Genomic DNA, 17,821 nt, shown 5'->3' on the forward strand with positions numbered 1-17,821 from the left:
CCTCGACGGTCCCTTCGCCCTTTATGGGTAGAGAGATAAACCTGTCAGAAGCCGGGTTCGTGGAAGAGAGTGAAGAGGGATAAGGGATGATCACAGGTAGCTACACAGCGAATACGCAAGCTTAGGGTAGCGAAGTGACTGTATTTATCTCTGCCTTCCTTAACTCCTTCCCTAGATTTTAGGTCTTTTATAGTGTTGTTGCTAAGCTAAGGGCTTCGCAACCCTTAGCTCGCGCCCCCGTAACGTGGCCGGTGCGCGGCCGTTGCGCGACCGCGCCCTCTTTAGATGGGCTCTGACACTTTGCTTCGCAAGTCTTCTAGTACCTAGATAAGTCCATCTAGTGTCAGGTATCCAGTATCTATAGAAATACCTTCTAGGTATTATTCGTTTTCCCAGTTCTTAACGTATTCCTTTATATCGTTAATAATTAGGTCGTCTATCTTGATTTAGTATAAGGTGTTAATCAATCGGATAACTAGGTCTCCATACTGGTTTTTCTCTAGTATTTATGCCTTAACTTCTGGGATTTCTTAGAAGTAGTCTAGGCGCCTGCTGAGTGCATTAGCGCGTCCGTTATCTAATCTACTGCAGTGTTTAATAATAAGCTTAAACTCGGAGAGTCGCTTATAGTACTTGACTTATCTGCAGGATAGTTCTTATGTTATTATAAAGTAAGTGATATTCCAGTAATCCATAAGGATTATTACTGGAAATCAACTTCCTTTATAATAGTATCTCTAATGCTGCTTGCTGAGCGCTTAGTATATAGCTATAAATTCTTTATTATAGATAGGATATCTGAGTTCTAGTCCGTGTAGTTTCTTAGAGAAGTAGGCGATAGGCCTGAGTTTCTTTTTTTCGTCTGGTTGGCTAAGTACTCCTCTAATTATATAGTCTAAGGCGTCGGTTTTAATTATAATGGGTTTATTTAGGTTAAACATTATGAGTACTAGTGTACTAGTAAGGGCTTGTTTAAGGTATTTAAAGGCTGTTAGAGCGTCTTGTATAAGTTCAAATTTAACGTCTTTCTTTATTAAGTTCGTAAGTGGCGTAGTAATTTTTAAAAAGTCCTTAATAAAGCATTAGTAGTAATTGGCAAGTCCTAAGAAGCTTTGTACTTACTTAACGTTCTATGGCGGTTCTTAATTATTAATTGCCTTAAGTTTCTCAGGGTCTATTTGGACTCTGCCTGGGGTGATAACATGTCCTAGGAATGTGACTTTCTGTATATAGAAGTTGCATTTCTCAGGTTCCACCAGGAGTTTATTATCTTAGAGTGTTTATAGTACCTTCTTAACGTACTCCTTGTATTCTTCTAAGTTCTTAAAGTAAATAAGGATGTCGTTAAGGTATATAATAATAAAATAATTTACGTAGTCTTATAGTACGTAGTTAATTATTTTCTGGAAAGATGCTGGGGCGTTTGTAAGTCCGAAAGGTATTACCTGACATTCGTAAAGTCCATATCTTATGCAGAAGGCGGTTTTCTATTCGTCGCCTTTCTTAATTCGGATGAGGTTATATACTCCTTTAAGATCTAGCGAAGTAAAGATCTTGGCTCCTGTAAGCCAGTCTCTGATTTCCGGAATCAGTGGTAGTAGCGTAATATCTTTCTTAGTTATTGCGTTTAATTGTCGGTAGTCTATAATAAGTCGAAGTTTACCGTTCTTTTTAGGCATAAACATAACTGGATATCCTGCTGAGGATTTAGAAGGTCTGATGTAGCCTTTCTTCAGCTGGTCTTTAATCTATTTGTCGAGTATCTTAAGTTCGGTGGTACTTAGGTTGTAGATTTTATTAAACGTTAGGACTTTATCGTCCATAAGCTCAATCTCATGATCCTATTGGCTGTATTCTGGTAGTCCAGTGTTAAGTTCTTTATTAAAGACTGGTATATGCTGGAGGTCTGTTGGTATGTTCTTTAAATGTTCTGATGTCTGTTGGTCTCGGTGGTATAATTCCTTAACCTTTTGTATAATCGAGTTAAGAAATCTAAGCTGTTTCTTTTTTGGTTTCTTAACGTATTTGACTGTCCTCGGGAGCTTCTTTAGCTCCTTTAATCGTACTTGCTTTGTGATTTTTTGTTTTTTTATATGTTTTTTCGTTTCTTGGTTTAATGCAGGGGTCACCGATCCTGTCGTCGGGGATGTTATGGCATCCTGTCGATCCTCCTGATCTAGTTATAGTGTGTCTCTAAAATTAATTAGTTCAGGGCGAGTTCGCTATCTCGCCTGGCCTCTAATCCAGTTAATATCGGGGTTACGCAATTTAAGCTAATTATATCCTAAGAGTATATTATATCCTGCGATATTTGTAATGTTGAATTTAAACGTATCCTTAATTTTACTAAACTGGATTATGAGGTGATCGGTCTCGCGGTCGACAGTTCTATTATTATATATAAATTGTTGTTTCTTAATGCTCGCAAAGGTATATGGTTTCTCTTTCTTACGATAGTTTAACTGTAGGCGGTTAACTAGTTAAGGCGTAATATAGCTTATTATAGCTCCGGAATCTATGTAGACTGTAATTGGTTTATTATTTAACTATCTGTCTACTAGGAATTTCCGTAGTTTCTTTCCTTCTGTTATAGTGTTCAGGTTGTAGTAGGTCGTATCGTCAGCGCCGTTGTAATAATTATTACCGTAAGGGTTAATATTAATGTCGTCTAGGTCTAAGGTGATCTATCCTGGTTCTTTGTTTTAAATATTATAGTATTTACACCAGGTGCATCCGGGTTTAGGTATGTATCTGGCGGTAAGCTTATGGTATTTCCAAAGGTTGTTCCAGTTAATTCCTTGTAATTCATTATTATTACTATATCTTACTAGGTTAAATCCTTATTGTTCCAGGTTATAGGTAACATATACAAGGGCTCGGCGTTAGTACTAATGTTTCTTACAATGATCTTTATTACAGAGCGTAAATTCTTTTTATCTATATTCTGCAGCCCCGTAGTCCTTATGCTATTCCTAAAGTTTAATTATAGTATATTATTTATATAATAGTAGCTTATAGTTGATAATATTAGCTTTATTATATTAGTCTATAAGTAGGATGTTATTAACGTAGTATAGGGTCGATTTTAGTGTCTTAGCTATTAGGTATTCGTCTGCGTTAGTCTTAATGTATTATCGAAACCGATTTCCGTATAATTAGATCTGGTCGTAGGCGGTACTTAGATTAATCTATTTAATCTGTCCCTATTGTTCGAGGAGTCTCTGTTAGTCTTTAAGTTCTTTTTATTATATGATTTCATTATAGCGTTGGTTTTCTTTAATAATACCTTGGATTCTGTATTAATCTTTGTGTTGTTCTTAGTCAGCTGTGGTTATCTTACAAAGGTAATATAGTCCCTTAGGTTCGACTGATCCGCACTGGTTGTATATATGCTTCTCAAGGTTATTGATTTCTTCCTGAGTTATTCCTTTATAAGGGTTATATTATATCGGAGGTGCTGTGTTTGGAAGATCCTCGTTGTACTGGCGTATGTCTTTGTTTTGTTTCTATTCTCGGAGTACCTCTTCCTTATCCTTAAATTTGTTGTTTTATTCTTGCTCGTCGAGGCTTTATTAAATAAGTTGTTTAACGTAGCTGAGGTCCTCCTAGGTGTCTTCTTTAAGCGTGTTTAAGGTTTATGTACGCCCTTTGGGGTACTATCCTGATCCTTGTTTATCACTGCGATGGGTCTGATAGTTATTATCGTAGCACGCTAAGAAGTATAGGATGTTATGGTCTACCGAAGGTCTTATAGTATTAATAGTTCGGTTCTCCTTAGGCTCTGGGACAGGCGTGAATTTCTTATCGCTATCTTTCTTAGGGGCTTGATAATATTTCTTTACGTGTCCTTTCTTTCCACAATTATAGCATTTAACGTTCTTACGTTATGCCTCGATGGTGCTGAGGTCTATAGGTCCTGGCTTTCTATCGTTGTATATTATAAGGTCCCTTTTCTTTCCCTGGTTAGCGTTATTACCGGAGTAAAGATACTTCGGGACTGTCTTCTGGGGATTTCCCTCTCTCTTACGTTCCTGGCGTCGCTGAAATTGTCGTTTATTAATATAAGTGGCTTTTTCCGCAAGTTTGTCAAGGGTATTAGGTTTTTCATCTCTAGAGAGTTCATCCTTAACGTCTAAGTTAAGTCCCTGGTAGTAGAGCATGCGTTATACTTCGTTATTTAAGTTGGTCCTGGCAGCTAGGCGTATAAAAGCGGCAGTGTACTTTGCACAGGGTCCTTTTTACTTAATTTAAAGGAGTATATCTTCGGCTTCTTTAAACTCATTAGTTTTTCCACATAGTTTCTCGAGTTGTTTTTTAAACGTGGCGTAATTGTTAAATAAGTCGATTGTATATTGTTTCTTAGGTGTCTTGGTTTATTTAAAATCCCTGAGGTGTAGTTTAAACCAGTCTTTAGTAGTTTTAGACAAACAGGTTCCTGCAGTTTAAATCTTTATAACATCATTAGCCATAGTGGTCGGAAAGTAACTGAAGTAGTTTCTTATGTCCGTGAAAAATTTCTGAATTTACTTAGGATCTCCTTTAAATTTGTCTAGCAGTGGTGGTTTAATGATTTCTCCGGGTTCCCGTTGACGTGCCGCAGGGGCTGGGTTTACCACGGGGTTTACCACTGGTGTTCGTCCTTAAAGCATTATTATAGTAGTTGCTTAGGTAGCAATTATTTGGCGTAACTGATCCACAAGTTCTTTAAGTACCAAGAAGCGTTATTCAGCTTCTTACGTATTAGCTGGCGGTTAAGGGGCTATTTTAACGTCTTCAGGGGTTTCTTCAAAATTATCTTATATTTCAATGTCGCTGTTATCGTAATCACTTTAAGCTTCGCTCTCGTAATCAGTGTCATTGTCTAGGACTCGGAAGCTTATCAGCTATTGAGTTTTTAATATCTTATTGCCCATAGGTCTAAGGTGACCATCTGAACAAGAGTTGTTATTATGTAATAAACCAGGTCCTATAGGCTCTATAGGTTAACTGTTTCCAAGGGATAAACCTTAGAGTGGTTCTATAGTTTATGTTGGCGGAGGCGATCAGGTCGGTAACAGGCAATCTTATCACCAGCTAGTTAATACAAATAAGAATAAATGTCTGTGTTCCAATCTAATTGTATTGTAAACGCTGTGATAACAACTGGCTATCTAAGTATTTTAATAAGTGACATGAAGTAAACTTATATATCCAGTTGTGTATTCTGGAGTCGAGTGGAATCGCTTATGATCTTAATTAATTCGTTCCTGCGTCGATTGGAATCGACGTTGATTCCCGTCGACCGCTTCCTGATTGGCTGCGCGGCCCGACGTTAATCCGGGAGTGCCTACCCTGTAGGCCCCTTGTCGCGACCATAAGAGCTGGGTCGTGACAAATGAAATATAACTCTGCGATATAGAACATGGCTTGCGCAATCACGTCTCCTTCTTTGTTCCTTGGTACCTCCTCTTTCACTTCCTCTGGCGTCTCTTCATCTTCCTGACCTCCCTCATCGGGCGGATTCCAAGGCCCTGGGCCAGTATTTGAAATTTGGAAATTACCATGCAGATCGTGCCAGCTCAAGTTTATTGCTTGAGTGGCTGAATATGAGGCAATGTCCCATATTTCGACTTTGATTCCGAAATCTCTATCGCTGTATGATATTGCAAGTTGTCTATTGTCCGGTGAAAAGCGAAGCTGTAAAACATCAGATTCCTTCCCTCTCGTTTGCAAATCCAGCAGACAATTTTCCGAGCCTATGTCCCATACCTGAACGTACGAGAGGTCGGAGGTACCGCTTATGATGAGTGTGCTAGCTATGCGCTTGGCGTCTAATGAAAGCACAAGACTAGACATACAAAACTCCAAATTGGAGGGATGTATCCACATGGAGAGGGTTTTTGCGGGCTTAGAGGAAATATCCCATGTTATGAAACCGTTCCTTGATATAACGAACAATTTTTTCGAATCGGGAGAGAAGAGAAGTTTCCGAACTGTATCCTGAATAGGATCGAGTATTTTTAGATAATAAGTGGAGTTTGTTGAGCCAATTTCCATGACTTCTATAACTGGGTTGTTTGTGAATGCTGACGCGATAAGTTTGCCGTCTGGCGACAGAGATATAGAGCGTCTATCGATGATCTTTTGGCCAAGAGAGTTATCGCCTGCACCTGTCCTTGCGAAGCTTTCTTGGTCTGTGTCTATAACGCTGATAGCGAACCAATTGGCGCTATACATCTTACTTCCATCGGAAGAAAAAACCAAAAATGTACTCATGATTCTGATCTTCCGCAAGCATTTGCCGAAAACTGTGCTAATAAGCTCAACTCCTTGATCACCACCAATCGCTAGCAGTTTCCCATCGGGCGAGAAACTGACGTCTAATAGATTCCATTCACTTTGATATGACCATTCAATTTCGCCTGATAATGCATCTGCCAATATAACAACGTTGATGCTTGGCTCTGATGATGATGTAGAACGCATCCATTTATGAATGGCCAGAGAAGAACCATCTGGAGAAAATTCCATGCCTTCGATATCCCCGATGGTATTCGTAAGAATCTGCATGGTGCTTGCAGTATCGATATTCAAAATTTCAACGTGAGGCTCTCTGTACAATGCTATTGTACTGTCGTCGGTGGGCGAGAAAATGGCAAATATTGGCTGGGGGCTTGATTTCTGTAACTGAATTTTCTTGATTATTTCGCCTGTCTTAGTGTTCCAGAATGAAGCCGTGAATCCATTGTCATTACTATAATCTTCGATATTTTCAGAGTGTCTGTGCTTTTTAGAGAGAAAGCAAAGTAAGTGAGGTGTTGAACTCGGGTACGAAAATGTTACCACATCGTCCTTGATTCGAAGCTGTTGCAACGCTTTACCCGTTGTAAAGTTCCAAATCACAAATTGAGAATAATCCCGACGCTCACAACAGCTTGTTGCTAACTCCTCGCTATTCCAAGGAGAAAACCAAACATTGAATGCACCACTATGAAAATAGTCGTTCATGTCCCTCTCCGTAAGTGAAGCGCCTAGGAGCGCATCCAACTCGCGGATTATTTTGCCAGAATAAGTTTCCCATATTGTTACAGTAGCCCCAAAATGACGAGAAGCTATCCACGTTCCGCAGCAAGAGACAGCGAGCCCATAAATATACTTACTACTATCATATATTCTTGAAGATGGAGTCCATTCGGTTTCACCTTCGGCGAATGCTTGAATCCACTTGGGAGCTTGTTTCTTAAACTGGTAACGAGTAAGACTTTGACTTGGGCTAAAGCTCAAGGCCGACACGTAAACTTGCAAAGGGTGGTCTGCTATGGCGCAGCCAAACGTTTGGATGAATTTGCAAGCATCCCGGACAAGCTTGAGTAGCTCAGGTGTTCCGGAACCAACCTATTGCAACGATTCAGAAGCAGTTCTCACTCTGATGGACTCGTAGTACCTACAACCAATTGCTCTAGCCGTCGCATTCCCGCTATGCCGTCGGAAATACCTCCGAGAAGGCTCAAAGCTTCTAGCCAGTAAATGAACTTTTCTTTGAGAAAAGCATATAACAATTCATGACTCATAAAAGAATCAAGAGTGACTGTTCTGGTTTTGAATATAGATTGTGCAAAATGATCAATCCAGTAGGCGCAGCTGTATTTGATAGGAATGAGTGGGTCGTTGCTCAAGGTATGCTGCGCGAGATTATCCATCGAAAATACAGGGTCAACTAGACTATATATATCTTTTCTTAGAATGTTTCTCATAGCAGCAATAGAGGCCTCGAAGATCTCTCCGTGGACATATTCCATGCCATGTGGAAATAACCGTTGGCTTCCTTCTTTGATGAGAAAGTCTTTGGCAGACTGATGAACGAAATATATAGTGTCACTTCTCATAGTTAAAAAGGAGCCACAGTGGCCTAGCATGTCTTCCCAGTCGTACTCAGAAGGCTGTATTATTTCATTATAATGGCCCGTATTAATTAGAGGAACTAGTTCTTCTTTGGTAAGAGGTCGGTGGGCGACTGTAGCGATTGCAAGAACTCTTCTGCTAATGTCTGATATACTTGAATCACATACTCTATTTATCATTCGTTCATAGAGTTGATCAAGCGCTGGAGGAAAGTCTGCCGCTTTTGGGAGAGGATCGGACCGTGGTACCTTTTCAAGGAGGGCGCATACTAATGCAACCCAAAGAAAAGTTCCACTTGCATTATCAGCAAGGTATCTTTCGATTCTTTCTCTTGTAGATTGTTTATAGCCCTTCTTATCAGCTAGAAGCTGTACCTTATGTCGAATGTAGGTGGCTATCGCAGTTGAGACAGATTCTGCATTGAGCTCGAGGCTTACTGTTGATTTGTTCTCTGCGACTGCAAGTGCCTCTTGAATATCCGCCTCATTGCGACTGGACACGAGCCATTTCACCTGAGATGATGACGACGAGTTTCTCACCATTATTTCGAGAAGTTGGATTAAATCCTCCATACACTCATCCAGCGCATCGATAACGAGGATTGACTCATTTAATGAATCATCTCTGAGCATCTGCTCAAATAGCCGTGATAAGACGACCCAGGAATTTGTACCTTCAAATGCTGACTTTCCTGACCGGTTATACTCGTCTTTAATGTAAGAGATAAGAGAAGGTTGCTGAACAATCATCATATGCAACAAGCCACGTAGTATTGCCGAAGCATTGTTAACGCGAACGTCTGTTGCTTGGCAGAGGAAATAATAGATGTTGCCTCTAGGGTTGGCCGACTTTAGCTCGTTGATGATGCCGCATAGTAGCATTGTCTTTCCTTTACCCGGATCGCCTTTAATCCACAGTAGACGAGTTTCAGGGTCATTAAGCCACTGCATAAACTCTTCGTTTCGCATGATCCAGATATATGCATCCAGAAGCAACCCTCCCTTTGTGTCTTCGATACGCTGCTTATCGTCCTCGGGGTTTGTGATAAATAATGCGTCGAGACAAGTTTTGTTTTCTTGAAGCTGAGAATGCACTGCATCGGCCTTCAGCTCCGTGACAGGCGATTTATCAGTCTGGGGATAGCGCTCAATTAAAGCCCTCGCAACCGACGCAGCAGTTGCGGCGGCAAAGTTTTGCCACTCTGCCCATTTTCTTGTCTTGTGTCCATCTCCATAGTCACTCACACCCTTGACAATGATGCACGGCAGCTCGTCCCAGACTCCAGCGCCCTCCATCTCAAAAGCGACGATGCCATGTGTTTTAGCCAGAGAGTCGCGGTGGACGCCTGAGTTAAAGGCCGTGTCGCCGGATCCAAAACGCCCGAAAAATATGGACGGATTCTGTGCGGACTTCAAATTACCACCATCCTCCAGTAGGCGCTTTTGGTGTAGACGATCTCGGTGTTTCAAAGAGCTGAGTTCGCAACCAGTCTGTTCGCAATCCAAATATCTGGCTTCATCACACACTGCATGCAAGTCTTCTTCTTGGTTGTAGTCGGCACACACACATTGTGATGAATTGTAATGTCTGTGGCAATGAGTTGACTCGAAGAGAATATCGGTTTCAAAACCAGGGTAAATGTAGGTTGCCCCTTTGCGTCTTTGTCGATACTTTGCCTCCGAAACAAGACTCTGGATCTGCTCTAGATGCAATGTTGCTTTCTCTTCTAGGCGCTGGAGTCCCATCTCGGTTTTAAAATTCGCGATAAACTTTCGAATATTGTTATTTGCGCGCCCTTGACGATCCTCAAGAGTGTTTCTCCTCTTTAGTGCATCATTAAACAGGCTGTTGAGATCATATTGGACGACTGTTTCGCTGATGACTACGTCGCCAAGCAGCAATTCTTCCCCATTTGCATCTGGGACACCCTCGCATATTCCGGTAAGAAGCAGGAGTTCAATGCGAGGATAACTAGATCGAAGACTAGCTGATGTACTCGCTGAGTTGGCTTTGCCTGAATTGCAGAGGAGCACCACAACTATGTTATATTTGCCCATGTATCCTGTGGTGTAGGTATTGAGATCACCCCGGGCTCTGCCGAATGGGTCACCATCTATGTCCCAAAAACCGTCTAACAGTAAACAGATAGCATCATATTCGAGCGCCCTTGTACAGACGATTGCAATCTCGAATTCGTCTCTGCTAGTTGGCCGAGACACCTTATCTGCCGCCATATTGATGGTAAAAGCTCGATCTGTAAGTCGATGGTCTCTTAGATATCTCGAAATAATATGATATATTCAATGTAGGTACTCAATATCGTGGTGAAGCGACAATTTTGACAGGAAGTTTACAATAGCCAGATGCCCAACTGTACAGAAGTTGGGCATGCTTCGAACCCCTCTTCCTGCAGCTGAAAAGGTACATGGTACATCAATTGGGAGCATACGATTGGATTGTAGCATGTTTACCTACTTAATATACGTGCAGGAAGAAAACAAGGCTGTGGGCATGGATTGGGCATGGACTCAACCATACATGCCACGTATCAGCTAATGACGCAATTTGATGCCCAATATGTGATTTCGAGAGGCCTATGGGAATTTGTGCCAGATGACTTTTTTCTTCTAGCAACCAATCTTGATAGTGTTGTACAATCTTGTTCAAAGTGGAATTGAGTGGCCACGCATGTCCTCGTTTTAGGCCAGCCTGACGAGAGCCTCATGTTGGTACGGACATAAGTGCAAGCGACCACACCTAAGACGTCCATCAACATGAAGAAATGAGAATATTATACTGTACAGTATGTCTGACCAATCATTACAATAACACATTTGCTCAGATACCAAAGGTAGCTATGAAAAATGTACGTATTCACAGTTGCACCTCATAACATAAAGTTCATAATCTCCCTGGTGTGTCTTGAAGATATCAGTAGCCTAACCTTGTTTCCATCGTCTTCTCCATATCCTCAAGCTCCTTCAAGTCCTGAACACCGCATAGCAAATCGTTCTCCTCGTTAAAGTAGTGAAATAGAAGCACTGTTCTCGACGACTTCCACATGGGCACTTGACCCTCCTCACCGGCTTCCTCATTACGGATAATGGTACATACGAGAAGCATTATCGCTAAGAATTGTAACGCAACGGGCAGAGAAACCCACGCCCAGTATACGCGAAAGTAGCTGAAATCAACCTGCATGAGGCCGTACGCGCGTTGCGCCGCGCTCTGCTGAAGGCTGTCGGTCATACTTCTCGCGACTCGGTCCATCACATCAATGAAACTTGCGTTCATAAATGCTGGTATTACGCCAACCCCGGCATAATGGTCAGTGGGATTACCGACACCGTAATCAACACTACCCTCGAAAGCTGGGGAGGCGAAGAAAACCTGCAGAGGTTCAACTTCATCCATGCTAACAAAAAAGTCATGGCCCTTGGCAGTGTAGTTGATGTGTGCGGCCGTCCCATTGAGATCATTACTGACCGATTGGCCCTGGTAAACACCATCGCTAAGTGGGATCAATACTCGGGATCCAATGCTGAGATTTTTCTCATCCGAAGTGACGAGCGAATAGTTCCAAGCAACCAGGCTGAAGGTACACTCAATAATGTCCGGCATAGCGGGCTCAGTGACGGAAATATGGTCCGTGTAATATCGCCCAAAATATGAATCACTGAGAAAAGCAACGTGCATGAAGGAGCCGTTTGCAGCCGTGGCTTCAGCCCCCAATGTCATGGTCCTTAGGGACGCTGCGGTGACACTGCCGTCGGCCGCTCCAACCATCCACGTATATGGGAATACAATACCGCCAGGAGTTGTTAGGTTTACCGCCCCAAAAGCGACGCGATTCCAATTTGCTATCTGTGAAATGTTGGCTGTTTGGGCTGTCACATTGCTGCAAACACTGTCGAATCCCAAGACTATCTGGCTGGCAGGCCAAGTGCAATTAGAACCACAGGTGTACGATTTCGACCAATTCGTTTCTGAGAGCCCTCGAAAGATGGAGGCTTGCATTGAAAACCCCAGGGTCGACTGCGCTAATTATGAGAACAACTTATTAGCTCTTAGCCTAGTCAGAATATTTTCTTGATGGACGTTCCTTTTTTAAGGAAGCAGAAAGAAAGACGAAGATAATCAGCAGAAAATATAGGTATCCATACCATTTTCAGTTATAACGTGAACAGTTTTACCAAGGCTTTCAGTATAAGTATAAAACGCGGGCGAATTGTTGTTGCTGATATATTCGGAAGCGGATCCGATTTTGACCGATTGTTGGATCAAGAAGCCGGTAAAAACGTCCAGAATAATTATGACGGATGCTAATGCTGTTAGACCCCATCTGATTGACCATATAACTCTGATAGCACCAACTGGTCCGCCAGAGCCCCGATCTAGTAGAGTAAAGTGCTGAAGTCGATGCCTCTTGGTTTGTTTCAAGTATCGCCACTTCTCTTGATCAAAACAGGCAGGAACTGCAAATCCAAGTGTCATGCTGGATAATGTCGAAAGGATGGTTATGGCTGCGTTGATGGTGATAGATCCAACTCGCCAAGAGGTTGTCCGTTGATCTTTCATCGCTGCCAAGATGCCTATAATAGCAGCCATGCATAGGATGCTAATGAATAAAGCCAGCATCTCCCATTTCCATGTCGCAAGGGCTGACAACTTTGGAAGAAGACACCGCCGCCATCGCCGCTCAGTTTCAGTCTGGTAAATGGCGTTATGACAATTCCCATCGGGTTCTGCTTCGTTGAGATGGTCATGTTCAGCTCCCGGCTGTGCATAGACCTCGGTCTTTCGCCTCGTAAATCGACTTCTAATGGAATTAAATCCTCTATTCTAGGTTAGAGATGCTTTTGGAATATGCTCCATTCGAAGTCTACGTTCTTTGTCCATTTAGATGAATGAGATGTTACCTCGCCAAGGTAGTTTCGCTCTTCACCTTGTTCCACGGCTTGATAATTCGTATCACCTTTGGGCACTTGGAAGATGGTGTTACTGAGTGGTTCTTTCATGGAAGAGGTTTCAAAGGTAAAGTTGAAATTGCTGGTCTCTGTCGTGTCCGGACCGGTGGCCGTGTCCTGGTGCTCTTCGACTAACATGGTGAACTCGGGCTGTCACGGATCAAGCTTTCATGGCCTTTACTTCACTTCTGGTGCGAATTTGAGGGTGAATACACAACGGGAAATCAGTACAATCTACTGCTTTTCTAATCCCGCGAGATTTAGAAAAGGAGAGAGAAATGGGTAGAAGAGAGAATGATGGCAATCGCCGGTCAAGCGGGGCTAACGAGTTGAGTAAGGCTGAAACCTGATGCCTGCAGCATGCAAAAGTCCCAATAGCACTTGTAATGTCGTGCTATTGCAGGGTGCTGCCTTTACTACATTGAGACAGAAGGACGACCAACAGAGCGACCAACAGAGCAACCAACAGCAGTTTACACGCTTTTTTGTGGTTGCGAATCCCTGGCGTCGGGGAACAAACTCGAGCTCGCTTAATGCTCATCCCGCAGATCGCGTATCTCCGCAAAGCCATTTTCTAGGTAGACTTAGCAGCCAGTTTTGCCAGGGTAAGTTTCAAGACTTACCAGAACAACCATGGAACGATGCGCAGGTACATGTATGATATGACACCCACTCAAGAAGCCCATAACATCACATGCAAATACTGACGGGTAGCTTGTCGGTCACCATATTGGCAATCGGGGCTCATAGTATAGACGACTTCCTTGATAGTAAGGGATCAGTAAGGCGCATTCAAGAAAGGCAGTAAATATTGTGATACAAAGCCAACCTTGAGAGAGAGGGGAGACAGCCATGCAGGATTCCAAGCGAGACGGGGCTGGGGCATCCTTCTACCTCCTGGTCTCGCGGCTGAAAGCTACTGTAAATGATACGTTCCCTAAGAGGCATCTAGAACAATTTGAGGAGGTGGGTAAGGTAGGTGGCCTATGTATATATACACGTGCATTGAGAAACAAGGCTGTGGAATGCAAACCAGGCATTGCCCCAACTATGCGTGCCGCGTACCTATCATCCAATGATACAATTTATCTATCACAGTATTATCAGAATCTTTCTATCTATGTGTACTTCTCAAGAAGGGCTTTCATAACCGATGCTGCCGTAGCAGCAGCAAAATGCTGCCATATCTTATTCTTATGGCTATCAGCATAGTCACAAATGCCCTTCACAACAATACAAGGGAGCTCATCCCAAGCGCCCGCCCCCTCCATCTCAAATGCGATGAGATCGTGTTCTTCCGCGATTCGATCGCGGTCCTCACTAGATCTCATTACCGTGTCTCCCGATCCTATGGATCCGAGAAATATCGCAGGTGCTTGAGCCTCCTTGCGACATCCTTGTTGTTCCAGCTGAAGCTTATGCTTTATCCGACGCCTTTCAACGAGAAACTTCTCGTCGCATTGTAATTTATGACAAGATAATTTTCGAGAATTATCACAAGTCTCATGAGGACTCTTACAGAGACATTGTGGTTCGTCGTAGTGTTTGTGGATGTAAGTAGCCTCAAACAGCTTGTCATTTGCAGCTCCGGGACTCAGATACTGTTCTATAGAGTGTTCTGTGGAGGCGCTGTTCTGTATATAATCCAGGTAGAAGGCTGCCTGCTTCTCAAGCTGTCTTCGTCCTCGGGTTGTGTCGCAAATTTTGAGCAGACTTCGGATGTCTTTGCTGGGCCTTCCAAGACTGTCTGTTGAGGTATCTTTGGGCACGAACTTATCGCCATGACGTCTCCCGAAATCGTACTGGAAAACAGACGTACTCAGAACGACGTCTCCAAGAACAAGCTCCTTTGCAGTTCCAGGACTAGGTACGCCGCCACATATACCAGTTAACAGGAGGAGCTTCAGTTCTGGAAAGCTCAATCGAAGACTTGCGGCTGCACTGGCCGCACCAACTTTTCCCATGTCTGGTAATAGTACTAGAACAATGTTATGCTTGCCAATCCTCCCAGTTGTATATATGTTTGGGTCTCGCGTAGCCTTTCCATACTGGTCGCCATCCTCATCCCAAAACTCATCTATGAGGATGCAGACGGCGTCATATTCGAGCGGCAGCGCACAGACAATTGCGATTTCGAAATCGTCGCGGGAAGCTGGACGTAAACGGACCGTAGAGATAGTAAGAACGGCCTTTTGAGGCTGAGGTGATGTGCGTTGCTTATTCAGGAGGGAAGAAGTATCATCATAATTAGATTGAAGAGAGTGTGTGTTAGTGATTCCGGAATGAGCATGACGGTTCATGCTCTTTGCTTTTGATCCAAGGTTAATTTTCCTTTCTGCTTCTTCATCAAGGGCATCCATCGACAAGAACTCTTTAAAGATCATCCCGACTTCTGCTTCAAGAGGCTTCACGACATCGTTGAAAAGTGAGTCTCGCAGCATTTGCTCATCACACGCGTCACTAATGGAAAAGTTTGCCATCAGGCATTTTTGGATTGCATCCCGATATACAGTCGAAATGAAGTCGGGCCGCAACTCTTTGAATAGTTCCAAAGCCTTGCACCAAAGATCGTCGTAGTTGGTAATGTCCTCTTCGTACCCCAGGTATGACTCCAATTTTTGCCCAAGGTGGATCTCAAGCAGAGTCATGCCGAGCTCAAGTAATTCGGGATACTTGTGGTAGCCATCCGGATCATATAGTGGACCACCCAACTTTTGAGGATCAGATGATAAAAAGGGTCGCAAAGGGAACTGTGTGCCGTCCCCGAAGAATACGATATTCTTTCGGCTCCATCGTTCTTTCGTCCAGGATCCCCCATAGAAATGGAAGAGAGAGTAGCAGAGCGTGAGGCTGAGAGTGAATTTTGCCATTGCTGTCCATCTTTTGGCTTGAGATGATATGAGAGTGTTGAGATCCACTTCTTCTTGTAATGTTTCACGCTTGTGTCTTCTCTCATCAGGCTTATGGCTCTGCATACCTTCACCTATAGGGCCCAAAATTATGTTCAGCCTCCAGAATTCGGATCTGGATTTTGAATGAGTATCTAAGAGGGTGCAAATGCATTGATAAGTCTTTGGATTGTCAATTCGCCATAGTTCTGTGGACTTTGGTATCCCTTCTAGCCCAGCAAACCCGACCTTCGCTTTTCGTCTAGTTTGACTGGTCAGAATTGGCACACAAATGGTAGCTTAGTATGTAATGTTACCTCGGTTGTTGAATGTCGTGAACTGAGATCTCATGCCAGTTGTGTTCAGCTGCATCGGGCGCGAGCAATATACTCAAGCAGTTCACCTCTTGGTCTTGACGTCGCTTCCCCCTTCTGTAGGTTCCAATCCTAAGCCTTACTTCACGCTGAGGTGCACTTCCACACCTGTTACAAGTTACGTGCACCGAGGAAAAGACGCGATCGGCGAATGCAACGAGTTCACCTGATGGTTCTAGGGAAGTCATGGGTGGTTGTGGTCTGTCAATGCTCGGTACATCATCTCCGAATCGTTGAAGATCATCCGACAGCTTCTCCAAGGCATCTTGTAGAGATCCCCATGCGATGGTATGGTCTTCGATGGGTATAATATGTAATCTTGCTAATCCTTCTTCCCAGTTGTCAGACTTGGGGACAAGCTTTTGCATAGCCCGAAGCCGAGGGTGCCTGCATGATGGGTCATGAGATTCCTTGAGATCGGTCAGTTAGCGGCATCAAGGTGGATAAGCTATACCAGTATCTGATGGCTTCATACATGTGCCTTTTGGAGTAGTGTAAAATTGATAACATTGTCAAAGACTTCCTCAAGTAAGTCGGCCAAACTTGCGATCTGCCCTACGAACCAGTGTGTCTTTTCGGCTTCTCTGATGGCGCCAAGATGGCCGTTCAATACCGTGGCGGCCGTGTATATATTGCCTAAATACCCATATCGCCTATCACGTGGATCCAAACTCTTCTCCAAGTGACTGGTGAGCTCTTTCAAGATAGGCAATATGTACAAGACGAGCTTGAGGCAGTCGTCTGAATCCGTGCTGTTGTTTGGAGATGAAACAACGCTGCCCATATTATAACATTTGGAGGAAAGAGGGGGGAAAATAAGTAACGCTTAAGCCATCAATATATAATAATGATAATAATGATGACGGGATATATTCTAGGTTTGAGTGCAACGAGGCTGCAGATGAGCGGGGGAACTTGAACAGCGAGGCAGCGAATGGTTGATGCCGTTATCAAAACCCCGCATTTCTCAGCACAATCCATGTAAGAGCAATAAACGAGTTGCTCTATTTCATTACCAGTCAATACTCAAATCGACTTGCTAAAAAATCGCTTCTCAGGTACAGGGAATTTGCTATGTCTCGAAATGTCACCATCCGCGAACGTGCGACTACTTGTGTCGATATATTTTCCCAGGCCATCTTACTTTTAGCTCAATCTGAAAGCTCAGAAGATCAAAATGGCTTGCTCGACGAATTCGGCCGCTTCAAGCTCTGGACGTCCAATATAGGTGTTTTTGCGGATCTTCACTCTTCCTTGGATTATCGGCTCCGGGATTTCGACGACATCAAAGACTCCTTCACAAGACAGCTCATTACCGTCGAGAACAGGCTGCTGCAGCGTATGTTCGTCTATCCCGGCTGAAACCCTAGCTGCACGTATACTAAAAGTGAAGAAAGTACACGATGCTGCTCAGCAGGATTTGTCCAGAACTTCGATCAGGGAAGATGAAGATGAAGAGCCGGGCATCTCCACATCAACCAAGTCCACAACGGGAGCCACGTTTCAAGACTGGAATAATACGCAACTTTTGCAATCAATCCACCAGAGCATTGACTGGCTCCATAGGCTCTCTAATCTTGTCAGGAAAGCCAGTTTTGCCAACCAACACAAAAGGGCTGATAAGTTCATACTTAAAGATGACGACGACAACGATATGAGTGATACTCTCACCGACTATTACACAAAGCTTATCAAGCGAGAATTTAGCGGC

At 43.3% G+C, this 17,821-nt stretch overlaps 4 protein-coding genes across 4 annotated transcripts; 1 reads left to right on the top strand and 3 right to left on the bottom strand.

Moving 5' to 3' along the window:
• Window positions 1-5,105: 5,105 nt before the first annotated feature.
• On the bottom strand, window positions 5,106-10,280 carry M431DRAFT_514240 (hypothetical protein). The gene is made up of 2 exons (XM_024920183.1): window positions 7,428-10,280; window positions 5,106-7,374 (listed from the first exon to the last, which is right to left on the bottom strand). Exons 1-2 carry the CDS (start codon window positions 10,113-10,115, stop codon window positions 5,236-5,238), a joined length of 4,827 nt encoding a protein of 1,608 aa, XP_024767355.1. The 5' UTR covers window positions 10,116-10,280; the 3' UTR covers window positions 5,106-5,235.
• Window positions 10,281-10,717: 437 nt separating this feature from the next.
• M431DRAFT_129620 (hypothetical protein) lies at window positions 10,718-12,531 on the bottom strand. The gene is made up of 2 exons (XM_024912413.1): window positions 12,045-12,531; window positions 10,718-11,921 (listed from the first exon to the last, which is right to left on the bottom strand). Exons 1-2 carry the CDS (start codon window positions 12,517-12,519, stop codon window positions 10,813-10,815), a joined length of 1,584 nt encoding a protein of 527 aa, XP_024767356.1. The 5' UTR covers window positions 12,520-12,531; the 3' UTR covers window positions 10,718-10,812.
• Window positions 12,532-12,728: 197 nt separating this feature from the next.
• On the top strand, window positions 12,729-13,188 carry M431DRAFT_368317 (hypothetical protein). Its single transcript, XM_024914617.1, has one exon. It carries the CDS (start codon window positions 12,874-12,876, stop codon window positions 13,132-13,134), a length of 261 nt encoding a protein of 86 aa, XP_024767357.1. The 5' UTR covers window positions 12,729-12,873; the 3' UTR covers window positions 13,135-13,188.
• A 666-nt stretch (window positions 13,189-13,854) lies between these two features.
• M431DRAFT_514244 (hypothetical protein) lies at window positions 13,855-16,946 on the bottom strand. Its single transcript, XM_024920184.1, has 2 exons — window positions 16,054-16,946; window positions 13,855-15,998 (listed from the first exon to the last, which is right to left on the bottom strand). The coding sequence occupies exons 1-2, from the start codon at window positions 16,476-16,478 to the stop codon at window positions 13,967-13,969; spliced, it is 2,457 nt and encodes an 818-aa protein (XP_024767358.1). The 5' UTR covers window positions 16,479-16,946; the 3' UTR covers window positions 13,855-13,966.
• Between the last annotated feature and the right edge of the window lie 875 nt (window positions 16,947-17,821).

The sequence above is a fragment of the Trichoderma harzianum genome, assembly GCF_003025095.1.
Source record: "Trichoderma harzianum CBS 226.95 unplaced genomic scaffold M431scaffold_36, whole genome shotgun sequence".
Lineage (NCBI taxonomy): Eukaryota > Fungi > Ascomycota > Sordariomycetes > Hypocreales > Hypocreaceae > Trichoderma > Trichoderma harzianum.

What these genes read in the sequence shown, in the direction of transcription:
- M431DRAFT_368317 (XM_024914617.1), top strand. Translation starts at nt 12,874, where the DNA reads ATGGTGTTACTGAGTGGTTCTTTCATGGAAGAGGTTTCAAAGGTAAAG.
- M431DRAFT_514244 (XM_024920184.1), bottom strand. Translation starts at nt 16,478, where the DNA reads ATGCAAAAGCTTGTCCCCAAGTCTGACAACTGGGAAGAAGGATTAGCA. An exon ending in CACGACATTCAACAACCGAG is followed by an intron (nt 15,999 to 16,053) that starts GTAACATTACAT and finishes CAGTCAAACTAG; the next exon opens with ACGAAAAGCGAAGGTCGGGT.
- M431DRAFT_514240 (XM_024920183.1), bottom strand. Translation starts at nt 10,115, where the DNA reads ATGGCGGCAGATAAGGTGTCTCGGCCAACTAGCAGAGACGAATTCGAG. An exon ending in GACGGCTAGAGCAATTGGTT is followed by an intron (nt 7,375 to 7,427) that starts GTAGGTACTACG and finishes TCGTTGCAATAG; the next exon opens with GTTGGTTCCGGAACACCTGA.
- M431DRAFT_129620 (XM_024912413.1), bottom strand. Translation starts at nt 12,519, where the DNA reads ATGCTGGCTTTATTCATTAGCATCCTATGCATGGCTGCTATTATAGGC. An exon ending in TCACGTTATAACTGAAAATG is followed by an intron (nt 11,922 to 12,044) that starts GTATGGATACCT and finishes TCTCATAATTAG; the next exon opens with CGCAGTCGACCCTGGGGTTT.